Genomic DNA, 21,255 nt, shown 5'->3' with positions numbered 1-21,255 from the left:
TATTTGAATGCCATATGTTGAAACTACCTCTTTCCTCGTGCTTTTATTTAAAAGTGATTTTTCTCAGTGAGAGAAATCTAATGGCTCTGATCCTTTTATGCCTGAAGTAACTTTCTGATTGATCCTGGGACTGTGTATAAAAAGCAACTGCATATTAAATAGCTGATAGTACTGCATTCTGACTTTACTTACTCCCATCTACTATGCTTTGTTTTATTGTGTTTTTCAGGTCTGATAGCTGCACTGGATCGCTGATTGAGGTCCCCTCTAAATTATAACACTGAAAACAATGGCAACAGAATGTATAAAAACCTGCTGTAAATTGTGTTTCTGCGTGGACGAGGAAAAAAATGATTGTGAGTTCTGACATAATGAGGGTTTAATAAATGTTTTGCTGCATTAGTGATGAGATTTCCCATTAATAGAATTCCTGTGTTACCCCTGATAAATTTGATTTCTCTTACAACATTCAGAATTCTTTCCATACCTCCACTTGGAGATTGAACCCATGCTTGTTAATATTATGAATTGGAACTGAGAAATAACAGTTGTTGTCTCAAGTCTGCTCTATGCAGTCTAGAATACTGTCCCAAAAAGCCAGCTTTGTTACCCAAGGTTGTGTAAAGGTCTTATATATTTCAAACTCTGAGAATTTGAATGCGTTTTGGTTTTTTTTTTTTTAACTCTGGGTATTTTTAACTCTGTTAGGGTTTTGTTTGGTGTCTTATTTGTTTGAAGAACTCGTCTATGCTACAAGTGTAGCTGTTGTGCAAATTCACTTAAGAAGGTAGCTATAAATACAGAAGCTTGGGCAACAAAGAGTTTGGGTCAGTACAGGTGTCAGAAGCATGAATATCTTTTCCTGATGCTAGTCCTGAATGCTGTAAAACTGAATACTAGCAGCTGTTAAGTCAAGTATCAAGCAGAGATACTATTAAATAGAAGAGTTCTGTTCATAGTATTGTTCAAAAATTAATGCACATGTGCACTGTCTGTCTTGCTCTTTATTTTTAGCAGTTTCCATGGTGCAGGAATCTGAAGCAGTAGCTGCAAGCAAGCCAGCTATTGTAGAGCAGCCTCCATTGTCTTCTGTGTCAGTGAAGCGTCAAGTTGGCTGTTCAGAGGATTATTTGCTTTCTAAGCTGCCCCTGGATGGCCAGGAGGTACCATTTGTGGTCCCTCCATTCAGAATGGCTTATGTACAGCCAAAAAACCTTCCTGGTATCTCACATGCTGGAGGGATTAAAGGTAAAATACAGACAGTATTGCTGAAATTGTTGTTTAGCTTCTGCTGCACCTTCAATGTTGTTAAGTATTCCTACTGAAAACATGTTTGCAGAACTTTGCTAGAAGCCTGGTCTTGTTTCAAAGAATCATAGATTATGCTGAATTGGAAGGGTCACACAAGGATCATCAAATCCAGCTCCTGGTCCTGCACAGACACCCCATGAGTCACTCCAGGTGCCTGAGAGCATTGTCCAAACACTTGAGCTCTGCCAGGCTGGTGCTGTCAGGTCCCAGGAGAATAGGGAGCATGTTTCTTTTCTCTCTGGAAATCCAGAGAGGTTTTGGAAAGTATGTCATCCAACTATGAATATCTGTGGTGATGTGTGAATAAAACTGAATGGGATGATTGCACACCAGTGCTCATATTGAAAAGTAATGGAAGATGCTTAAAGGAAATGGAATCTTTAGAAAGAATTTATTGAATTTAGTGGAGACAAGACAGGAAAGACCTAACATATCCCCAGTATCCATATCTCTCAAGTAAAAGGAGGAGGGTGTTCTCACTTTCATGGTTAATATTCTGGTATGTTTTAACATACTAACACATCTTCCTTTTCAAATTTTGCCAATAGATGGCAGGTGCTACTATCTGGCAGAATTTTTTGTCCCTATTATTTCCTGCTTTTGCTGTTTTTTGGGAGGCCAGGGGGCACAGATCCCCTCTTATGAGGTTTCATATGATACTATTTCTTTTCTGCTTCACAACAGTCTTGTACTTTATCCTCTGTACTCCCATGTTCAAACTGCCAAAATGAGGTACATGCAACTTAGACACAGTGGCATTTAAAAAGAATAGGATTCTGTCCCACTAATGTGAGTTACAGAGCATATGCTACTGTTAGGCTTTTAGTCCTGCCAGGAGATGCAGAGAATTAGGTAAGGGAAAATTTTGGCACAGCGACATACCTGAACATTTGTTTTCTCTAGGATTGCTTTGCCTCAAGGACATGATAAGCTGGTGGTATGTTCTTAGCCTCATGTGACTTTATTTCCTTTCTGAAGGTGAAAAGCCTAGTAACTGAAAGAAGGCAATCATATGTTGCATAACAACTAATGCAGTACTACCTAACTTTTTTGTGTTTGTGGGGTTTTATTCCCACCCTTCCCTCTTCTCCCTAGGTCCCTGGTGTTGCTTCTTTCCTGCTCCTGCAGGGCTGTTACCAAACTTCTTGCCCACCCACTGCTGCATGTATCAGTGGCACCATGGCCAAGCTAAGTCAGTACAGACTGGCCATTCTGTGCCCCATCTTCTCGTGGGCTTCATTTGGCATGCCAGCAGCCATTAACAGGCAGCTGAAGGGTTGGAGGTAGAACATGTGAGGCCCCCTCATCTCTGAGCCTGATCTCCCCAGTTGCCTGCTGTTTCAGTAGCTAGTTGTTGTAAGTTTGTGGTTGGATATGCTATGGAAAAGCAGGACATGCTCCTGATTATCCCCTTTGCTGCTGGCTCTGCCTTGCTTTGTCTAATCTCATCCTCAAGATACAATACAGACAAGTTCATCAAGGACTCTGAGGCATGGATGTTCTCCAGAGAGAAGGAAGATGTGTCTAACAGCCTTTAGGTGAATGTTTTCCTTGTTCATGCTGTTCTTACACAATCTTAACAGTCAGTGACTTGTCTACATTGAGAATTCTGCTTCCTGGTAATTTCTGAGAGACCTGATGTACAGAGTGGTCCTTTAGGCTGCAAGCTGTTAGATCTTCTGGCAGGATGACCTGACTCTTGAGCAAATATTTTAAATTTTTGGACAAATAATTGAAAAGTGACTCATGTCAAGTAGGCAACTTTCATTTCTCTTTCCAAATATAAATACTAATTTTTTTAAGTATACAGCTTTAAGCTGCATGAAGTTGTGCTTAAAAATGCAGTGTTTACTTTTTAGGGAGATTTACTAAATAGAGTGAAGTGTGCTGCTGTTCTTTTTTCACATTAGCCAAAGCACCAGCATACTCAAAAAATGTATTCAGAGTACTATTTTCTTAGACTGTTGTTAAATATCTATAGAAGTCCAAGTGCTGTTCTCAGTTCCTCACCATTTTCTGTGCATGTCTGGCCATTTTCCTTTAGTGAAACAGGACATGCTCAGTGTTAGCTCTTGGCAACCCTTCTGAAAGCAATTAAGTTCTGGCAGCCTTTCTCTTCAGTGCTCACTGCAGTGTGTCTCATGCTCTCACAGAAGTAAGCTCGCAGGAAGAAGTGCTCCTGGTCTGGAACATTGGATTTTCCATCATCTGCTGTGTAGCAATTCTTTGTGGCCTCACTTTTAGTGTTCATCGTGATTTACATCATGCTCAAGCCCTTTTTGCTTGAGTTCTTGCTTTATCACTGCCCATGTTCCATCTCAGTGTTTAAGTTTTTTACTTTACTAACACATGCAGGAGAGGACTCTTGAGCAGTGGTAGTTTGCCTCTTATGGTGCAAGACACCTGCAGAACTGAAGGTACTTTATTGCAGGGTAAAGAATTTTTTAAGAGACAGGTTGAAGTCCAGGGAGGGGAAGTGAAGGAAGCAAATATCAGAGTTTGGCAGAATCCAGGTCATGCCATTCTCTAAAGTGCTCTTACATATGGCTTCTTTTAGTCCAGACAGTAAAGAACACTGCAGCAGTGTTCCTCACTGTTTTGCTGACCAAGGCATACATGTTTTTTTCTGAAATTATTATGAGCTGAGTAAAGGGGTGGGATTCAGGCAGTCTCAGTTATATCTACTTATGCCTCAGCCCACAATTCAAGTAATTTTGGGCTAGTGATTTTATCATGGACAGACTTGCCATGGAAAGTAGATAAGGAAACTGCAGTCACAAGCTGCATTATCTTTCTGTACAAGATCTTCCTGAAGATCTTGGGGCCCAGTTAGTTCAGTAAGAACATGCTGGGGGTAGCTAACTAAATAATTTGGAGGTTTTCTATGCACAGAGTGCTACTTTTCAGGTTAACTTCTGTCTTGTTGTCTGCCTTTGAAACCTTCTGTATTTAACTTACTTAGGCATTTACTGCTAAACCCCAAGAGAGGGTGTGCATAGTTTTTTATGGCCAATTTAATTCCAGTGTTTGCTCACACACTGTAGAAACCTGACATAATGCGAATGTGTGTTTTCTTTTTCTTTTTTTTTTCCCCTTTACCCAGAGTAGATAATACTGAAATATTTTGTCCTTTGCCCTGAAGGCCCTGTCCTTATGAAGCCAGGCAGCATGTGTTCTGTCTGGAACTCTTGCAATGCTGTTTGTTGTGCCTCACAGAGTCAGCCAGAGCCTCGTTTGGCGAGCGGAAGGCAGAGCTGCACGGCGCGTTCCAGTGGCCCAGCTGTGACGTCTACAACCCCTTCTATCTGGAGCATCGCGTCTCTCCTGATCTCATCAGGCGCTGCCCAGCAAAAGCAGATAGCAGGAAATTGTATGGATCAGGTGAGAAGGACCACACCCTTGCTTGTCTGCCTTCCTCCCCTTTTCAGGGTTTATAGGTAAGAGGAATAAAAGCCATTAGTCTACAGAAGGCTTGTTTGGTTATCGCCATTCTCAAGCTGGTCGGTGTCCTACAGACACTCCTTGGTTGGTGAATCAATCTGCAGAGCCAGCTCTGCTTAATTTTCAGCTGCACTGTTACTTTTTGTCTTTTAGGGGCTTAACAAGGCTTGTATGCATCACACAAAGGTAGAGAAATTGGCAAAGTGACATATTGCCAAATTAGTTGCCACTGATCCAGACCAGGATGCAGTACTGGAGATTTCAGCTGCCAGTAAGAGGAGTGGGGGAGATGGAAAAAGGAAGCCAGGCAGTATGTTGGGTAGGAGGAGTGCCTCAGGAGTACCTATGTGGGGAGAGGAGCAAGCACCAAAAAGCATTCAGGAGCAGATGATAAGAACAGGTGCAAAATGAGGCATGATGCTATAATGCTGACTTTTTTTGTGGTTAGCTTTTGAAGCTACAGCAATGTCCCCACTTCTGAGTGTGCAGGAATGAGGGAGGGCTGCAAGACAGTAAAAGTTTAGATAGAAAATGTTTGGCTACGTGGGTAAAAATTGTCTTCTGTGCTGTTCATTGGTATATGTGTCCTGTAGTGAATACTGTTCAGACTGGAGTAAATGACTAGCTTGTGATTGCTGAGGCAAATGCATTCAGAAAACTCCAACACTCCAGGAAAGGTCTACGCTCTCCATGAAATTGGAAGCTGGCAACAGCTCACATTTTTAAAGATGTTTTATTTAGGATGGTACAGCATTCTCATTTTCAGCTGGGGGAAAATATCTCAGTCTGTGTTCTGTTTTAAAAGAATTCTGAATCACCATAGAGACTACATGAAAAGACTGTTCCATACATTTTTTAAGAGAATAGAACACATGTAGAATTTTAGCAGCCTTTAACACATATGGTTTTGAAAGGCTTTGTAAGCACCTGTGGTGGGAGCCAAATGGGTTTTATTAAGCTGTCTTGAGCATCTTCCCTTCAGTCCATCATCTCTTTTTCCATTTTTCCTCAATCAAAGAGAACACTTTACTAGTTTTGTCTTAGTAAGTTTAAACATAAGAAAGGTTTTTCTATTGTGTCTAGATTACAGTTCTAAAATTTTTCCTTCAGAGTTTTTTGACAGCTGTTTCAGAACTTAGAACTTTATCCATCTATAAACTATTAAAACAAAACTCTAAACCTAGTTTGTCGCAGTGAGTACTGTGATATTTTTCATGTGTGTTGGTTTAGAACTACAGAATGTATTTATTTGGAAGGTACAAAATTAAATTCTTGAATTTTAATGTGAAGCCCCTTCTCTTAATCTTAAAAAAAACCTCCACACAAACAAACTGAAAAGTAAACTCATTAATGATTTTCTGAAATTCTACTTATTATTGGTAAACAACATATTTTTATGATTAAAACATTTCTGCTTTTTTATATTTTACAGACAGCTTTCTGTATAAAATTGACATTTTTTTATTAAAAATTTAATTTTTTGAAAAAGACAGCATCTCTTCACCCCTGCCCCATCCCCATGTTCCTGAAAAACATTACCAGATAACAGCAGATCACACTGCCTTTAAACCATTTTGGTCATTTGTGATCTGTAGGATTGAACAGATAATTTCCAGCAATTTTTGAAAGTTATTGTTAGTTAACTTTTTCCCTAGCAATGGTGCTGATGTGATTTTTATTGTTCTTTTTGTCTTATTAGTTAGTGATTTAAGAGCCAGTGCTTTGGCTGGGCCCCTGGATGTGAGCCGTTCGATGTTTGATCTGAGGAGCCCCCCTCACCGGTTCATCAAGGTGAGTTCCCCTTGCAGCCAGGGTTACACTGAGAACTCAGCTTAGTCTGTCTGTCTGTCCCTGCTGCATTGTTTCCAGAGTAAACACTGGAGGGCATTGCACTGTACACTGGGAGGACTGGAGGGGAAATTTCAACATCTTGACCAACTTCAAGAGGCTTTTTCCTGGTGTCTCCTGTGACATTTGCTGTTCTGGCCCAGAGGGGCTGTTGAGAAACCCAAGCAGGCAGTTAGGCAGGACAGGACAGACAGCATGTCATGGTTCATCATCTTGTGGTTTCTCCCATCAGTTGAACAGTGCAACAGTGGAAGTTTCCTTCGACACAAAACACTGTGTTTATTTCTTTCATAATAATCATGTCTTACATAGCAATGAAGTTGTGTATATATTCATGAGCAAAAAAAACGTCTGCTGGTCCAATGGGTCCTCTATTAGCTCGTTGCAGCAAAATAGTAATTGCATGCTGCTGGATCAAGAAACTAGTAAGGAATCAGGCAATTATTTGAAATGGAGTATTTAGTTTTCATCATATCTTGTCTGATGGTATAATCTCTGGGTTTTGCACCTGTTGCTCTGAATTGATTCCTTTTTTCCTGTCCCCAGAGATATGATTCAGTCTCCAGTGTACCCAGCAGTTCTTCTTCCAGGAAGGATTCACAAGGCAGCAACAGGAGTCTGGGTAATGTTTTGTTTGTTTACCTTGTAATGAAATATTTTCCTTTGCACATGACACATTAAGCTGTTTCTACTCTGCTGTTGGTGTTTTTGTTTGATTTGGGGTTTTTTTGAGATGAATCTGACTAGGAGATCAGCTGGAGATGACCTGGCAATTTGAAATTAAGAGTTTTGGACTTGCACTGTCCTGTTGTTTGGAGATTGAGCAGATGAGACTGAAAAGTTCTCATGCTTTTGAGAAATTCATTCTTGGATTTACTACCCAAGTGAGCTATGAAATCACAGACACCTTGTTAGGATGGAATGCAGCACCAGGTCTCAGGTGTAGTCCTTTGTCATGTATCAGTATTTTTCTGTGTGAGGTGCCTGAAATCTAATACCCATATTACACTGGTAATTAGACAAGAATGTTGCATGCAAACCCATTATCCTTATTTATGAAAGAATGCTTAAGAAGTGGAGAATACAGCAAAATAAACCCTCAAAAGCTAATCAAGTCCCCACAGAAGTCACCCTGCTATAAGTCAAAGTTTGACCCGATCTCCTTCTAAAAGAAGACTGAGGGAATGACCTGGTTCCAGTCATGACAGAGAAATGCTGGATATTAAATGGCTCTTCTGACTTGGAGACAGCATAATAGTAAAATGTTTACTAGACTGGAATTGAAATTTGAGAAAGAGACCAATTTATAAACTTAACAGTGAAAGAGATTAAGGAAAGTGATAGGATATAAATGTGTTCTGAGTGTCTCAAGAACATGTTTTTTTCCCTTTCTTAAAGTTGTTTGAGTATAACACAAGTTATTAAGTTCAGTAGAGATAACCCAGGCACATAGTGTGATTCTTGTTGTGGTCTCCTGTGCAGGGCCAAGAAGTTGGACTTCTGTGATCCTTAAAGATCCCTTCCAACTCAGGATATTCTGTGATTTCATTATTCTGTTCCATGAAATGTGAAGGCCTTTAGCCATGCAGCAGGTCAGGTTACTGGACTTGGTGGATATTTTGTCCTTGAAATGTAGGTGTTAAAATATTTCAAACTCATTTTGAGAGAAGTTTGTGAAGATAAGCAGTTCACTTACTAATGAGTTCCCTTATTTCTGGAGTGAACTTTTAAGATACTGCATTACTTATAAAAATATTAATTGGCTTTCTTCCATAGATACTATTACATTATCAGGTGATGAACGAGACTTTGGAAGACTGAATGTGAAGTTGTGTTATGTTTCTTCTGTAGAACAGATTTGGATCACAATTTTACATGTAAGTAAATATTAATAAGTTGGTTATTTATTCAAATAATGACTATTCAATAACCAATGACTATTCTACTATACTTAGTGGTAATTGTCATAAAATTTGTCTCTGTGTTACTTCAATAAATACTTTTAGGAAAATAATTAAATTGTTTATAAGTGTTAGTATAAACAAAGTTCAGTCAAATGTAGTACTAGGCTTCAAAGCATCTTCTTCCCCTTTAATTTTTTTTTTTTGTTGCAGTCTCTGTTCTGCTGCAGTCAATAAACATAGTATATATCTCCTTAGGTTACTACACATATGTTAACATATGTTCAAGTTGTGAAGTGAGGAACTACTCAGCACATATTAGAAAGCTGAGCTGGTCATAGGCTGGTCCTGCTATGAACATTTTCTTGTGAACATCTGAAGGCAGTAAATGGGAGCAACTGTGGAGGCACCATTTAAGTGACTTCTGTGGTTCTATGGCTTTAAATCTAACAGTTCCTTCAGGGCAGAATCCTAACAGAACTTTGAGGACAGGTAGCTTCTTGAGGCTTTTATGTCAGTAAATGTGATACTGTTATGGTGGTTGTATATACTTCCAGAACTATGAATAATTTTCAGGCAAGGGAACTTTGAGTGGACAGAAACCTAGCAAGTACATCAAATGGTAAGTCTTGCATTGTCTAAACTTGCATTGACTTTTTTCAATGTTGCAGTGCAAGGACTTGAGCTGGCCGCCTAGCTGTGGGGAAAATCCTCGGATCTGTGTCAAGGGAATTCTCACACTGCCCAAGCCAGTGCATTTCAAATCTTCTGCCAAGGAGGCCTGCAATGTAAGTAGAGGCATGCAAAATACTGAGAAATATTTTTCCCCACAAAAAATAAATGTGACAGGTAAATGGATTTTTAAAATAGACCAAGCATCCACTCTTGTGCCATATTTGCTGTGGTAACTGCCCAGGTGTGTTTTACTTCTCCCAACTTCTCAAAATCTTACTAAAAGCCTTATTCCACTTCCTCCCCCTGTATCTTCCCTTGCATTGTACTCTTGCCCTCCTTCTCTCACAAGCTGGCAGGACAGATTTGCTCACAGGGCACTGAACCATGAGCTGCTGGCTGTGGTGAGGGGACCAGAGGAAGGCTGGGCATACCTGTAGGTGCACACCTATCCCAGGGAAGGGAGCTGAGGTACTGCCTCTCATTTGGCAGGAGACAATTTCACACTTTGTCCCTACAGAAAATAGTAAAAAGTGGTCACGTGGGACAAGATTCCTGATAGTGGCAGTAAAGGAAAATTAGGGGGGTGGAAAGTAAAGCAACATAATGTGAGCCAAAGGTGAAAGAAAAAAAAGTTAGCTGGAGAGACTGTATCAAAAGGTTAGAGAATCTGTTACCACAATGTGTGTGTGCTGTTGTAAAGCTCCAGAAGAAATGGCCACAACTTGTTATGGTAGTGAAAAATAATCCAAGACTTCAGCCCTGCCAGGGTGTGACAACACAGGGGTGAGTGTGTCTGGATTTTGCACTCTAAAAGCACACTTGGCCATGGCAACCTAAAGTGGCAGTCAGGAGCAGTGCCTATAGAGCCAGGATGCCTTGGTTTCTAGGTTTTGGGATTCTCTTAAAATGATAATGTTACTCATCTGTTTTTCTTTCTAGGACATTGAATTTATGGAAACTTTTGTTTTTGCCATTAAACTGCAAAGCCTGCAGGCTGTCAGATTGGTATTTAAAATCCAGACACAGACTCCCAGGAAAAAAACGATTGGAGAATGTTCCTTGGCACTGCGGGAGCTGAGCTCACAGGAGTCCAGTCATTGGCTGGATATATCTCCTCCTTCCAAAGCACCTGTAAGTGCCAATACTGGGAAAGTATCTTCTTATCTCTCCTGGAAGGGATTGCTGGATATAAAAGTACAATAATTCAGTAGTAAAAACTAGAGGGATTCTTTTTTTTTTTTTTCCTTTTTACTCTACTTCCTTGGAGAAAGGCATTTTGATGGGGAAAAAATGCAGACTTTTGAACTCTGCACATAGCTGTTCTGGTCATAAACTGCAGATGTTTCTAGGAAAAGAGCTAGAGAAAGCTCTTCCACACCATGGCTCACAGCTTGAGGGAGGGACATTCTGGGGAAATGTTCAGCAAAGAACACCGGGTAATTGTCTTTTCTGACCAAAAAAGCATCAGAAGATCCTTAGGACTCACAGCAAGAGCTCAGAGCAAATGGAATCTGCTGTTGTTATGGAAGAAAAGTGCTAAGATCTTCAGTGGCCTGAAACTGCAGAGACAGGCATATATTTAATGTTCAGATTGCATGCTGTGAAGTAATAATTCAGACAGTTCATTTCCATTAGTGTAATAAGAAGCAGGTGGTTTTCACAGTGGGATTTCCTTTCCCCCTACCCTCACTTTGTTTGTTTCTTTTATAGATTGTGTCTAGACATTTGAATTTTCAACAAATTAAACTTGAATTAGCAATTCAAAAGCAAATTTTATTTAAGTGTGTCTGAGTAATATGAATTATACTCTTGATTTCTAACATAAGTTACACTTGACATTTTTTAGTTCTAATGTGAATAACCATATTGCTTCAAAAGCTGAAAGATAAAGTGACAGAGGGAGCTGGTATCCAAGAGCCCTCCAGACACTCTGGGATTCATCCCTGTGGTACCCTGTGAGGCAGCAAACTCTACCCTCTCTGCCAATAGAAAGCCAAAGCTCAGAGTCAACAAAGTGGCTTCCTCACAGGACTACATAGAAATTTTGTGGCTGAGCTACAAAGAGAATTTGGGTCCCTTTGATGAACTGGGGCCTGACTTTTCTTTATCTAACCTGTTACTCTCTTGCTTAGCGCATTTTGGTTCATTGAACTGCAGTAAAACTTGAAGGCAGCAAAGACTAGCAGAGTCCATTTAAATGAAGGCTGTCAGGAAAGATGGGTCTCCACTGGCCTTTTCCTGCTGTTCTTACAGTGTTCTGAGGACATTACAGTGTGACAGGAGAGCAAAGAGGATAACTCAGTGCAACTTGCAATTGGCACAAATTCTAAACGCCCCCCCCCCCCCCCCCCCCCTCCAAGAATCAGACTGGAGATCTTGATACATCCACTGTGTGAGTGGCAGTGGTGTATGTGTGCATGTAAAACACGAGTACTTTCACATCACAGGAAACTACACAGTACACAGTCACCCTAAGCACTCATGACATTAAGTGACAGGGCCTTCTGTCAATGGAAACCATTGCTTATATCTCCATATTGCAAAATTCAAAAGGGTGGGAGGGCAACCCTGAAGGCTTTTGTGTCAGTGGAGCTTAAGTGCTCTCTCACTTCCACACCCAGATTTAGTAAAGCTGCAAGGGCACATCTGGTTTCCCCTGCACGTGTCTGCTCTTACCACAGCAGAATCAGTACCAGGTGAAAACTGAGGACCAGGTGATTTGGCCAGTATCCTTGGCTGCAGCCCACAAGGGCCACATGTGCACCACACATGAGCAGCTCATCAGTGGAGCACACGAACTGCAGCTATGACAAGTGCAAGATGCACTTACATCTGCAAGTTCTGTATGCAACACATGCTTATGTTTCTGTCCAGGAAATCCCAGATAGAAATGTGGGAGCCCAACATATGACAAAATTCCTGTGTTTCCTGAGTTTATAAGCAACTTAATCCAGATGTTATGGCAACATTCTTCTGCTTGTAGGTGTGCCATGCAGAACTTCAAATAGGAACTTGTTTTCAAGCAATAAACAGGAGGATACAGTTACAGATTCTTGAAGCACAAAACCTTCCTGTTTCATCTACGCCGCTATCTTCAAGTAAGTCACATCAGCTGTTTCATACCTCCTCTCTGAAGGCATTTGTAACAGGTAAATTGCTGCTCAAATGGGTTGGCAATTCATAACATTCTTTACGAACCTCAGACTAACACATTGTGTGGTAGATTTCCATTGCCAAGGCTTGTTTCCCCAGATGTCTTATTTGATTACATTTTGTTTGGTTTGAAGATGTGTGTTTATGTATTTTGGAAGATTGTTATCCCAGTATTAATCCTGACATACAAGAGCATTAGCTTGCACTTGCTGTTTGGATGTGTGTTAATCAGTCCAATATTACTGAACATATTCTGTTTATGTGACTGGTCAGGAAAGCTATTGTAGAGTTGTTTTGGCCAGACTTTTGAGAAATTGTTGCAATTTGAAGCATACATATGGACCTTGTTGGCTCCTTTTTGGGTGTGTTGTGAGTAACCCTTTGTATGTTGTGCCTTTTTCCTTCCCTTTTGTCCTAGATTTCTTTGTGAAAGTTGGAATGTTTAGTACAGAAGGGATCATCTATAAAAAGAAGACTCGCCTTCTGAAGTCCACTAATGGCCAAGTGAAGTGGGGAGAAATGATGGTTTTTCCAGTTAGCCAAGCAGAACAAGGAATTAGCTTTCTCATCAAGCTCTACAGCAAAAGTTCAGTGAGGAGAAAACACTTCCTAGGACAGGTTGGTTTCTGCTAAACAGCCCAATACCCTTTACTTAAAATCCAGTTCCACAGGTTTCTTGGTATGAATTTTAAAATACTTTAAATGAGGCGACATATAACAAAATAGTAAATTCTGCTAAATTCTTCTGTATGTAATCCAAGCAGAGATGATGCTGGGCTCTTAAACATGCACTACCATGAGAATGGGAGTTGGCACTTGATTTTTCTTTCAAAAAGAAATCCTAAGGTCAGTTTTGTGTGGAGTATTACTATGTGACAGATTCCTTCCAAGAGATTAGGGATCTCCTGGTTGCCTTTAGCTTTCTAAAGAAAAGCATAGCACCCACAGGAGCTCCATAAGCTACAAGGTCCTGTACTGTAGTATCTCTTGGGAAGCATTTGTGTGATCATATTTATTTAACCACCATAAAACTTAGTAGTCTGGTCTCATTATTCTCTCCATCCTCTTCCCCTGCTTGTTCTAATTTAACATCATCCTGTACTTTCTGTCTCTCTTCTTCTTGATAGAGTGAGCCATAGCTGTTCTTAATGCTCTGTGCTTTTCTTGACCCAGTTAAATGCAGTAGCAGAATTTTAATAAATGCATAAATTAATAATATAGACTTGATTTTGAGACCCCAACTATAACATCCCATGTCAGATGGAGGACTGTGCTGTCCTTAGGTACAAAAAATGATACTCTCCTATTCTGGTGGTGTTTTTTGTGCCTGCTGAAGACATGTAGCTACAGGAGATGCTCATGTGCTATAAGATAAAGAAATGATGTGCCACCAAGAGTTATGTGAATTTCCTCCATTTTTTGTAGCCTCATGTTGCACATGTCCCATCTTCCTGTTGGTGGAATTGGATTTGAAATAGGAAAAGAAAAAAAATTGTTGTTCTTAGCTGTAGTGCCTTGGAGGATGGTGGGGGGGGAAATAACTGAGTATGATTTTGCAGTCATCTAGCCATATGTGAGGTAATCTCCATCTGATGAGTTACATTTCATTGTGGATCTTATTTTTAAGAGGAGGAAAACTTGTGCTCCTCACAGGTTTTTTGGAAAAGGTTGTTTCAGCTCATGAAGGCAGACATTGCCACATAACACATGAAGACAAAATGTGGCTCAGGGAAAAATGTACTTTGAGCAATTGGCTGGGTAGCTGGAAAAAAATGAATATAGCTGGATCTATTAACTTTGTTCTTCAGAGAATGGTGTTTAATTGGATGCTGTTCTAAGCAGACAATACATAGATTAGGCTGCTTTTACAGGCATGTCTTTAATCATGAGCAAGATGTACATTGAATCTCTGTGGATGAAACATCAGCTGCCTATGGTATTCTGGAAGACATTATTCTCACTTCTTGAGGACTCATGCCCCAGCAGTATAGGCGAAATGTACTTCACGGACAAGGTTTCTCAGAAGTCTTAAAAGGACTCATTCTTGGAAGACTTGAGGAAATAGAGTCCTGTAAATAACGTTACCTACTTACATAAGCAACATTCTTTTGGCAATGGAGGCTGGTGATAATGTTAAGGGGGAAATTTTCCTACTTGTACTTCATTTCCTCATTTAATGGCCACTATCCGCTAACTGAATACTGAGAAGAAAAGGACTCTTCCTACGTGACTGTGTGCGGCACGGGCATGTTATAACCTCTGTGGAATGCAGGTCTGGCCCTGGCTGTGGGAGTGTGCACTTGGAAATGCTGATGAAAGTGCTGGACAGCTCGTGCTGGATGCTGCCTGGCCTGGAGCCAGCTGTGTCCGACACACAGAGCCGCCCCTGACCCAGCGTGAGCGTTTGACTACAGGAAGGAATGCTCCACTTAAAACATCTTATTAAGTACTGAAACGTTAGTATGCACTGGCTTCTCTAAACTGTTTTAGAGGCTAAATTTAAACACAGACTCCAGCTGAAAGCCAAAATGTTAGTACTAGCAGAGCTGTATTTGTTGCTGTTATCCTTTGGTCACAGTCTATACATTATATCTTGTCCTACACTTACGTGGTATTTATTTGGAACTAGTAAATGCTAGGTTTTGTTATATCAGGTAAACTAATTTCATTTATTTTTTTTCTCCTTAATGCAGATCTGGTTGAGTTCTGATAGCAGCAACAGTGAAGCAGTAGAGCAGTGGAAAGATACCATTGCAAATCCTGAAAAAGTTGTTGTTAAATGGTACAGCATTGGCCCATCTTGAAGACTGGAGATGAAATTCAAAACTGATTTTTCTACAGAAATTCATATGCTGTCTAAAATAGTATAAATTAAAAATAAATATATTGTCTGTGCAAGTTCTTCAGAAGTTCACCACTGCATCATGCCTCTGTGGAAACAGAAAATTCACTTTCACCAAGAGAAATACTGGTTAAATACTACTAAAAAGAAGACTTGGGAACTGGAAAAAGTTCTCACTTGATTTCACAAAATCTATCTTGAAAAAAAGATGTTTGCCCCTTTTGGATTTCCTGAAAGCACAGAAATTCAATTTTGGAGAGAAGCAGCTTAAATCAATTCTGTTTCACTAGCCACTGACATCATGCTCACCTGCAGTGTTGTTTTTGGCAGACTCCAAACCAGGGAATGGGTCGTGTCAGTGGCTTGATTCTGTACCTGTGAGCATCTGGGCTTGCTGACACCATTTGATCAGGATAAGATGTGCCTGAGCAATTGGGGAAGCTGTGGCAGCAGGAGAAGACATAAAGGGAAGTACACAATAAGGCAGCACCCATAAGCTTTTCTGATCTTCATTTTGGATGAAGGGTTGTTCAGAAGGCTGTAGCTTGAGCTTGCCCCCATCCTTTTCTCAAAACAGAGAGATGGAAAGATAAAAGTTCCTCTGCCTTAGTGAGCTTTACAAGAGGGGCCCTCCAGACTTGCTCTGTTTGGGTAAATTCTGGCTGGAATCAATGGAGTAGTACAAAGAGGCAATGACCCTGCCCAGGATCAGAGCCAGTATTTGTAGATTGCTTTTTATATAGAATACTTATATGTAAACCACTTCCTATCTAGTCAAAACACTCTAGCATTTGCTTACATTGCCAAAACACAGGCTATCGTGTACAAAGGCATAAGCAAAAATTTACTGACGTAGGTGCTTTTTGATATTAATTAAAATGCAGCACTGTAAGGGATTCAGACTTTTTTAAAGGATGGGCTGCTACTGCAGAAGAATTTGTTACATGTCTAGGATGCTAAAAAATTATGTGTGGGAGTATATTTTTATTACTTGTTTCTAGTAAGAAGACATTAACATTTCTATTGCAAATTGTATTTTTCCAACAAGATGTAAGATTATATTTTCTATTAGGTTCTATATTTTCAGGTGTTTATTCACAGTTATTTTTAAGGGGGGAAAATGCTAAGTATATAATTGATACTGTATAAATCTAAAAGCACAGATCTCTTAGCACTACTTCAACTACCTGATTAAAAAACACATATTTAATTGACTCCACTGCTTACATGTGTACTGTTGGCTGTCTGGACTGTACAAATATGTATGTTGGTACAGATGCTGAATAAATCCACTTTTCTCCATAACTTGGATCTAATCCCACCATCTGACAGGATCTAGAGTGGCAGTGAGAGCACTCACTGCTGGGAGGAACATGGGGAACAGAGAAAATGCTGTAACAGGAAAGCACATCCTCTTCAAGCATACACCTCAGAGCATCTTTACTTCAAGTTTTTTGTCTTTGAGTGTCAGGAAAAAATGGAATTGCTTAGAAATATTTTTTTTCATCAGCTGATAATTGCAACGTTGGAAAATTCAACCATCCACTTTGTTGTCGTGGAAATTTAATATTTTCAAAACAGAAGGATTTTTAGACTCGTACATACTCTGCTTTTCAATAAGTCATTATAGAAGAACTGAAAAAGGGTTCTGCATGTTACTTGGAGAACAAACCTTGGTTCTAGCTCTTACTCTTTGCAAAGCCCCCAGTAGGCCCAGAGGGTCTTGACTGACACTGATAATTTCCAGCCAGTTAAACCAGTCAGGAGGAGCCTGGCCTGCTGGGAAAAATGAAAAAAGGAAGTGGGCTGAACTGATATTTTTGGAGTATCTTTATTTGAATACAGGGATCTTTTTTATTCATTGTGGCTGAACATTTTATTCATTGTGGCAATAAACAAAAGTGCAAGCTAACTGTTTCCTGATGCATAATGCTGTTCTGTTTAAAAGAGAGGACAGGGAATATCCCAGTGTTTTGCAGACTTCAATTACCACAGCAGCGGTTCTACAGAGTTTACCAACTCAGTGGATGCTGTATAAAATGGATTTCTGGGACTGTTTTAGGACACTTACCCTTCTAAAGGCCTAAGTTGTCTTTTTTTTTTTTTGGTTTGGTTTTTTTGTTTTTTGGGGTTTTTTTTGCTATGCTAATATTTAATCTATATGTTTATAATAAAAATCTATGAACAGCAAATATTCCTTATCCCCCAATTGTTTATTCTAATGTTTAGCAGCATCTCAAAGTGAAGTTCAATTCCTATGTTTTTCTCTGAGAAGATGCCAGCTAACAAACACAGTTCTGTGTAGTGCTGTCTGTAGGAGAGTTAACTGCTGGCACACAGGAGATCCATAAAGCTTCTCCATGCAAGGTGCACCCAGGTACTGCAGCACTCTGAGGAGCTGCTCTGAGGCACTGCCCCATCCTGTGCTCATTCCCAGGCTTTGGCAAGTTCTGCATTTGTGTGTGTTCGTCTAAGGATTCGATGGGTTAACAGCTGACAAGCAAAAAGAAGGAAAACAGAGGTGTCCTGGGACACTCTTCTATTGGTCACAGCTGTCTGTTGTCCCTCTAAAGCATCCTCAGCCACTATTTTGATTGTTACATCCAAGTTTACTGTCATTGAAAACACTGTTAAAGCTATTTTGCCAATTCACTTTATTTGTAGATAAAAGGCACACGTGGTTTATAGTTGGATTTGCTCTTGCTTCTAGTCAGTGACTCACCCAATTTCCTAACCTAAGGCAATTCTTATTAAAGCAGCAGAGGTTCAGAGATGCACCAGTTTTATTGTGGTCAGCTCCCAAATGAACGTGGATGAACTGGAAGAACAATTATGATCTTATATTAAATATTATTCATAATATTTCACTGAGAATTTGTAATATTTATTATTTCACTGAGATCTGTGCCTGCATAGTTAGAAACCAACCACAGACTAAACTTGATCAGATTTTCCAAAAAGTGTGTGTATAATTTCACTGGTTAATCAAACAATCCTGTTTTATTTATTTATAACTAATAGCATTCTGTATGAAAACAAGGTTAACCAATTTATTTTTCAAGGTTTTATGTCTCAGTGACACACCATGGCATCCTTTTTAAGGAAGAAAATGTGAGATTCTACCACAGAAGATGAGTGGGTGTAACAGTTTGTAAACCACATTATCATACAACATTACGTGGAAAATAATTGTATTTGAGCATCTGATCTTATGTGATCACAACATAAATAGAGCCATGTTGTTAAATCCATTAGGCATCTCTGGTGTTTCCTTTTGTTGGCAGAACATCTGTGTAAAACAAAAGGTGATTTTGTAAGCATTCAATTAAGTACACATGCTGTTTGACTCCAAAATTGTTTGCCAGATGAAAGTACCCTTTAGAGTTATGAGTTGATTTTGCAGCCAAAACATAAGCTTGTCTAGAAGTTTGGGGCAGGGTTGTCCCACATCTTATTTTCATCTTGCCAACATATATATGACATGGCTGCATAGTTGTGGAATATACCCTCCTTGTTTTTCCAGCTTCTGCTGCAAAATTACATCACCATGTAAATACAGCCCTGTACATGATCTCATGGTTGGTGCATGGAAAAAGCCATCACTAAAATCAGCACCATCTTCCACAAACACTGCTCCAGCACATGTACATTCTTTTCTCCAGCCTGCACTGAGGAACAGGCCCTTGGCTCTCAGTCCATGGCACAGCTCCCACTGTGCTCAGCAGAAGCAACCAGTCTTCAAAGCTGGTTTAGTGATGGAATGATTTATCTAACAAAAGGTTACACACAACTTTTTTTTTAAAATCTGTTTTTAAAAGAGATGAAAATCTGTTCACACTGATGTTTCTGTAGAAAATGAATTTCATTAAAGTAGATCTGCATATCCTAATGTAAAGCAATTCTTCCCATAGATTTCAGAGTATTTAAAATAAATCCTCTGTGCTTATTCTTCCCCCATATTTGACTGTAGGCAGCTCTTCTCCCTCACATAAACAAGTCTATAAACAAGTCTGCTTTTTGCAATTAAATTTCTGAATTTCTAGTAATGTTTCCCCCTTCTTTACCTAGTACTGGTACCAACATTATATATGTATAATTTGCTGTTCAAAGAACAAGCTATAAGCAGAAGGTTTTCATTCTAGGACTTGGCTTCTGTCTAATGCTCTTCATGTCTGAGCTACCTTTGTCCACAGGTTCAGTGTTATGGTTCTTTTGGTGCTCTCCAAATTTCTGTGTTGTCTACCTCCATTGAATACAACAACAGGACAAATGAGTTGTAATTTTTCATGTGTATGTGGGTATCTTCATTTGCCTTTTTCCTCCTCCAAAAATTACCTTAGGAAATAATTTTGTGTGATGAGAAGGAGCAAACTGTTTGTGCTTCTGACCTTTGAGGACAGTAGTGTTGTTTGAATGCCACAGCAGTGCTTTGAGACAGAGGAATGCTCAAGGAAGAGTCATAAAAAGCTGCACCTCCAGATGGAGGGAAGCCTGTACCCCCTTCATGCATGATCTGGGAAACCCTCATTAGCCTGGGGACTGGGATCCCTTGTCAGATGCATATTGTATTTTTTATCCTTGTCTTGCAAAACTTTCTGGAGCTGTGGAGTGGCTAAATAGAGACATTTTCCATAGGAAGAATGATATGGTTCACGTATTTCTGTGAAGCAGAGAACTGACTAAAAGATTTTGGAGGTCTTTGAAAAAAACACTTATAGGAATGTACTTAGTTTGAATATAGCCAAGCTTTGTCACTTGTCATAGGAGAGGAGTGGATTCTTGCTTTGTGGAACACAGCAGAAGAAAAGGGCACATACACCCCAAAGAGGGCTGGCTTTCCTCTGCACTGGTATCATTATCCTGTCAACACAGAGTGGAACTATATATGCTTAGCTGTCTTTTCCTGCAGTAAGAGCAAGCTGGGTTGGGAATTGTTGAAAGAGAGGTAGTGAAGGAGGTAAAGTAAAAGCAGTGCTTTTGTTTTGAAAAACATTGCTTTTCAAAGCAATGTAACATGCTGTAACTATTGACAAAGCTTTTATTTGACATAGCTAAAGGTAGATGCTTACGCATTTAGGTATTTGCTCAGGTTCTACCAACACTTCCTGGCATGAGACTCGATTCATCCTCTCTGTTTATATAAGGCTTCATTCTGCTGTGTTCATTGACCTTTGAGCTCTACACCTAATTATGCCTGATTTCCTATGAATCTGTCCCTCGTGGCTGGTTGACTTTGGTGTGCAAAAAGGGGTACAGTTCTGCCATCTTTTTGCAGCACATCACATGATTACAGAGTTTCTGTCTCTGATGGATTCTCTCATTTCTAATAACTGCCTATGGCAGTTATTCTTTCACCTGGCAAACTGGGAACTGGCTCTCCCTTTTCTACCTGAATCTTCAAGACAGAATTATCTGACATCCCTGCTATCAGTCAAATTTGGCTGTAATAAATAATGGGCTCAAAAATTATTGTGGACCTTGGAAGAGAAATGAGTGAAAGCAAGCTCTGCTGCTTCAGGACCCTGGGGCTTAGCTGTGTTTTCCTCAGTTCTGCCACAGGCCAGAGAAGCTTTTCAGATCAGTGCTGATCATGATTCCAGCAGTACTAGTTCTCAATCTCTCTAAAGACAGATTTCTTAAAGCATGGACATTTTCTTGAGACATGTCCCCCTGTATGAACAGATCAAAGCACTATTAGGAGCACATGAGCCATGCCAACTGCATGAACACTCCAGCAGGAATTTTGGCAGTACAAGCCACAAATCCAGTATTCAGGTGTAATCCTCAGGTGGTGCAATGTAAACTGGACTGTGCATTGGTAGATCCAAGCCAGCTCATCTTAGCTGGGGGTCTGGACATGCAAGACACAGAAATTACAATCTTCTGCTGAAAAAGTAAGAAGATGTTGATGGTTCTGTTCATCTCTTGGAAAGCTTTAGTGGGTGTATCAAGGTCTCAGAAGTAAGTGTTCAGGGCTCGAAATACATTTTCCGCAGCTCACATGAAAATGGGAAAAAAGAACCCTCACCTACAGTCTGGACTGATGCAGAGTTACTCTAGAGCTGATGCAGAGTTACTCTAGAG

At 40.0% G+C, this 21,255-nt stretch overlaps 1 protein-coding gene across 2 annotated transcripts; it reads left to right on the top strand.

Annotated features, from left to right (window-relative positions):
- The first annotated feature begins 289 nt into the window (after positions 1 to 289).
- TC2N (tandem C2 domains, nuclear) lies at positions 290 to 15,133 on the top strand. Of its 2 annotated transcripts, XM_054276145.1 has the most exons (11): positions 290 to 356; positions 1,018 to 1,248; positions 4,528 to 4,692; positions 6,452 to 6,543; positions 7,147 to 7,222; positions 8,377 to 8,477; positions 9,173 to 9,289; positions 10,116 to 10,307; positions 12,160 to 12,274; positions 12,748 to 12,947; positions 15,023 to 15,133. In XM_054276145.1, the coding sequence occupies exons 1-11, from the start codon at positions 290 to 292 to the stop codon at positions 15,131 to 15,133; spliced, it is 1,467 nt and encodes a 488-aa protein (XP_054132120.1). The 2 variants fall into 2 exon arrangements, with proteins under 2 accessions (XP_054132120.1, XP_054132121.1); XM_054276146.1 differs by lacking the exon at positions 10,116 to 10,307.
- Positions 15,134 to 21,255: the final 6,122 nt, after the last annotated feature.

The sequence above is a fragment of the Melozone crissalis genome, unplaced genomic scaffold, assembly GCF_028551555.1.
Source record: "Melozone crissalis strain CALT ecotype California unplaced genomic scaffold, PUWL_Pcris_2 ptg000018l_1, whole genome shotgun sequence".
In the NCBI taxonomy this organism is placed as follows: Eukaryota; Metazoa; Chordata; class Aves; order Passeriformes; family Passerellidae; genus Melozone; species Melozone crissalis.
The sequence above is the reverse complement of the archived record's forward strand: the minus strand, read 5'-3'. Positions and strand labels throughout refer to the sequence as shown.

Bases quoted from the DNA above. Each gene is read 5' to 3' on its own strand.
- TC2N (XM_054276145.1), top strand. From the start codon at position 290: ATGGCAACAGAATGTATAAAAACCTGCTGTAAATTGTGTTTCTGCGTG. The intron at 4,693-6,451 runs GTGAGAAGGACC...TTGTCTTATTAG, and splicing joins CAGGAAATTGTATGGATCAG to TTAGTGATTTAAGAGCCAGT. The intron at 9,290-10,115 runs GTAAGTAGAGGC...TTTTCTTTCTAG, and splicing joins CTGCCAAGGAGGCCTGCAAT to GACATTGAATTTATGGAAAC.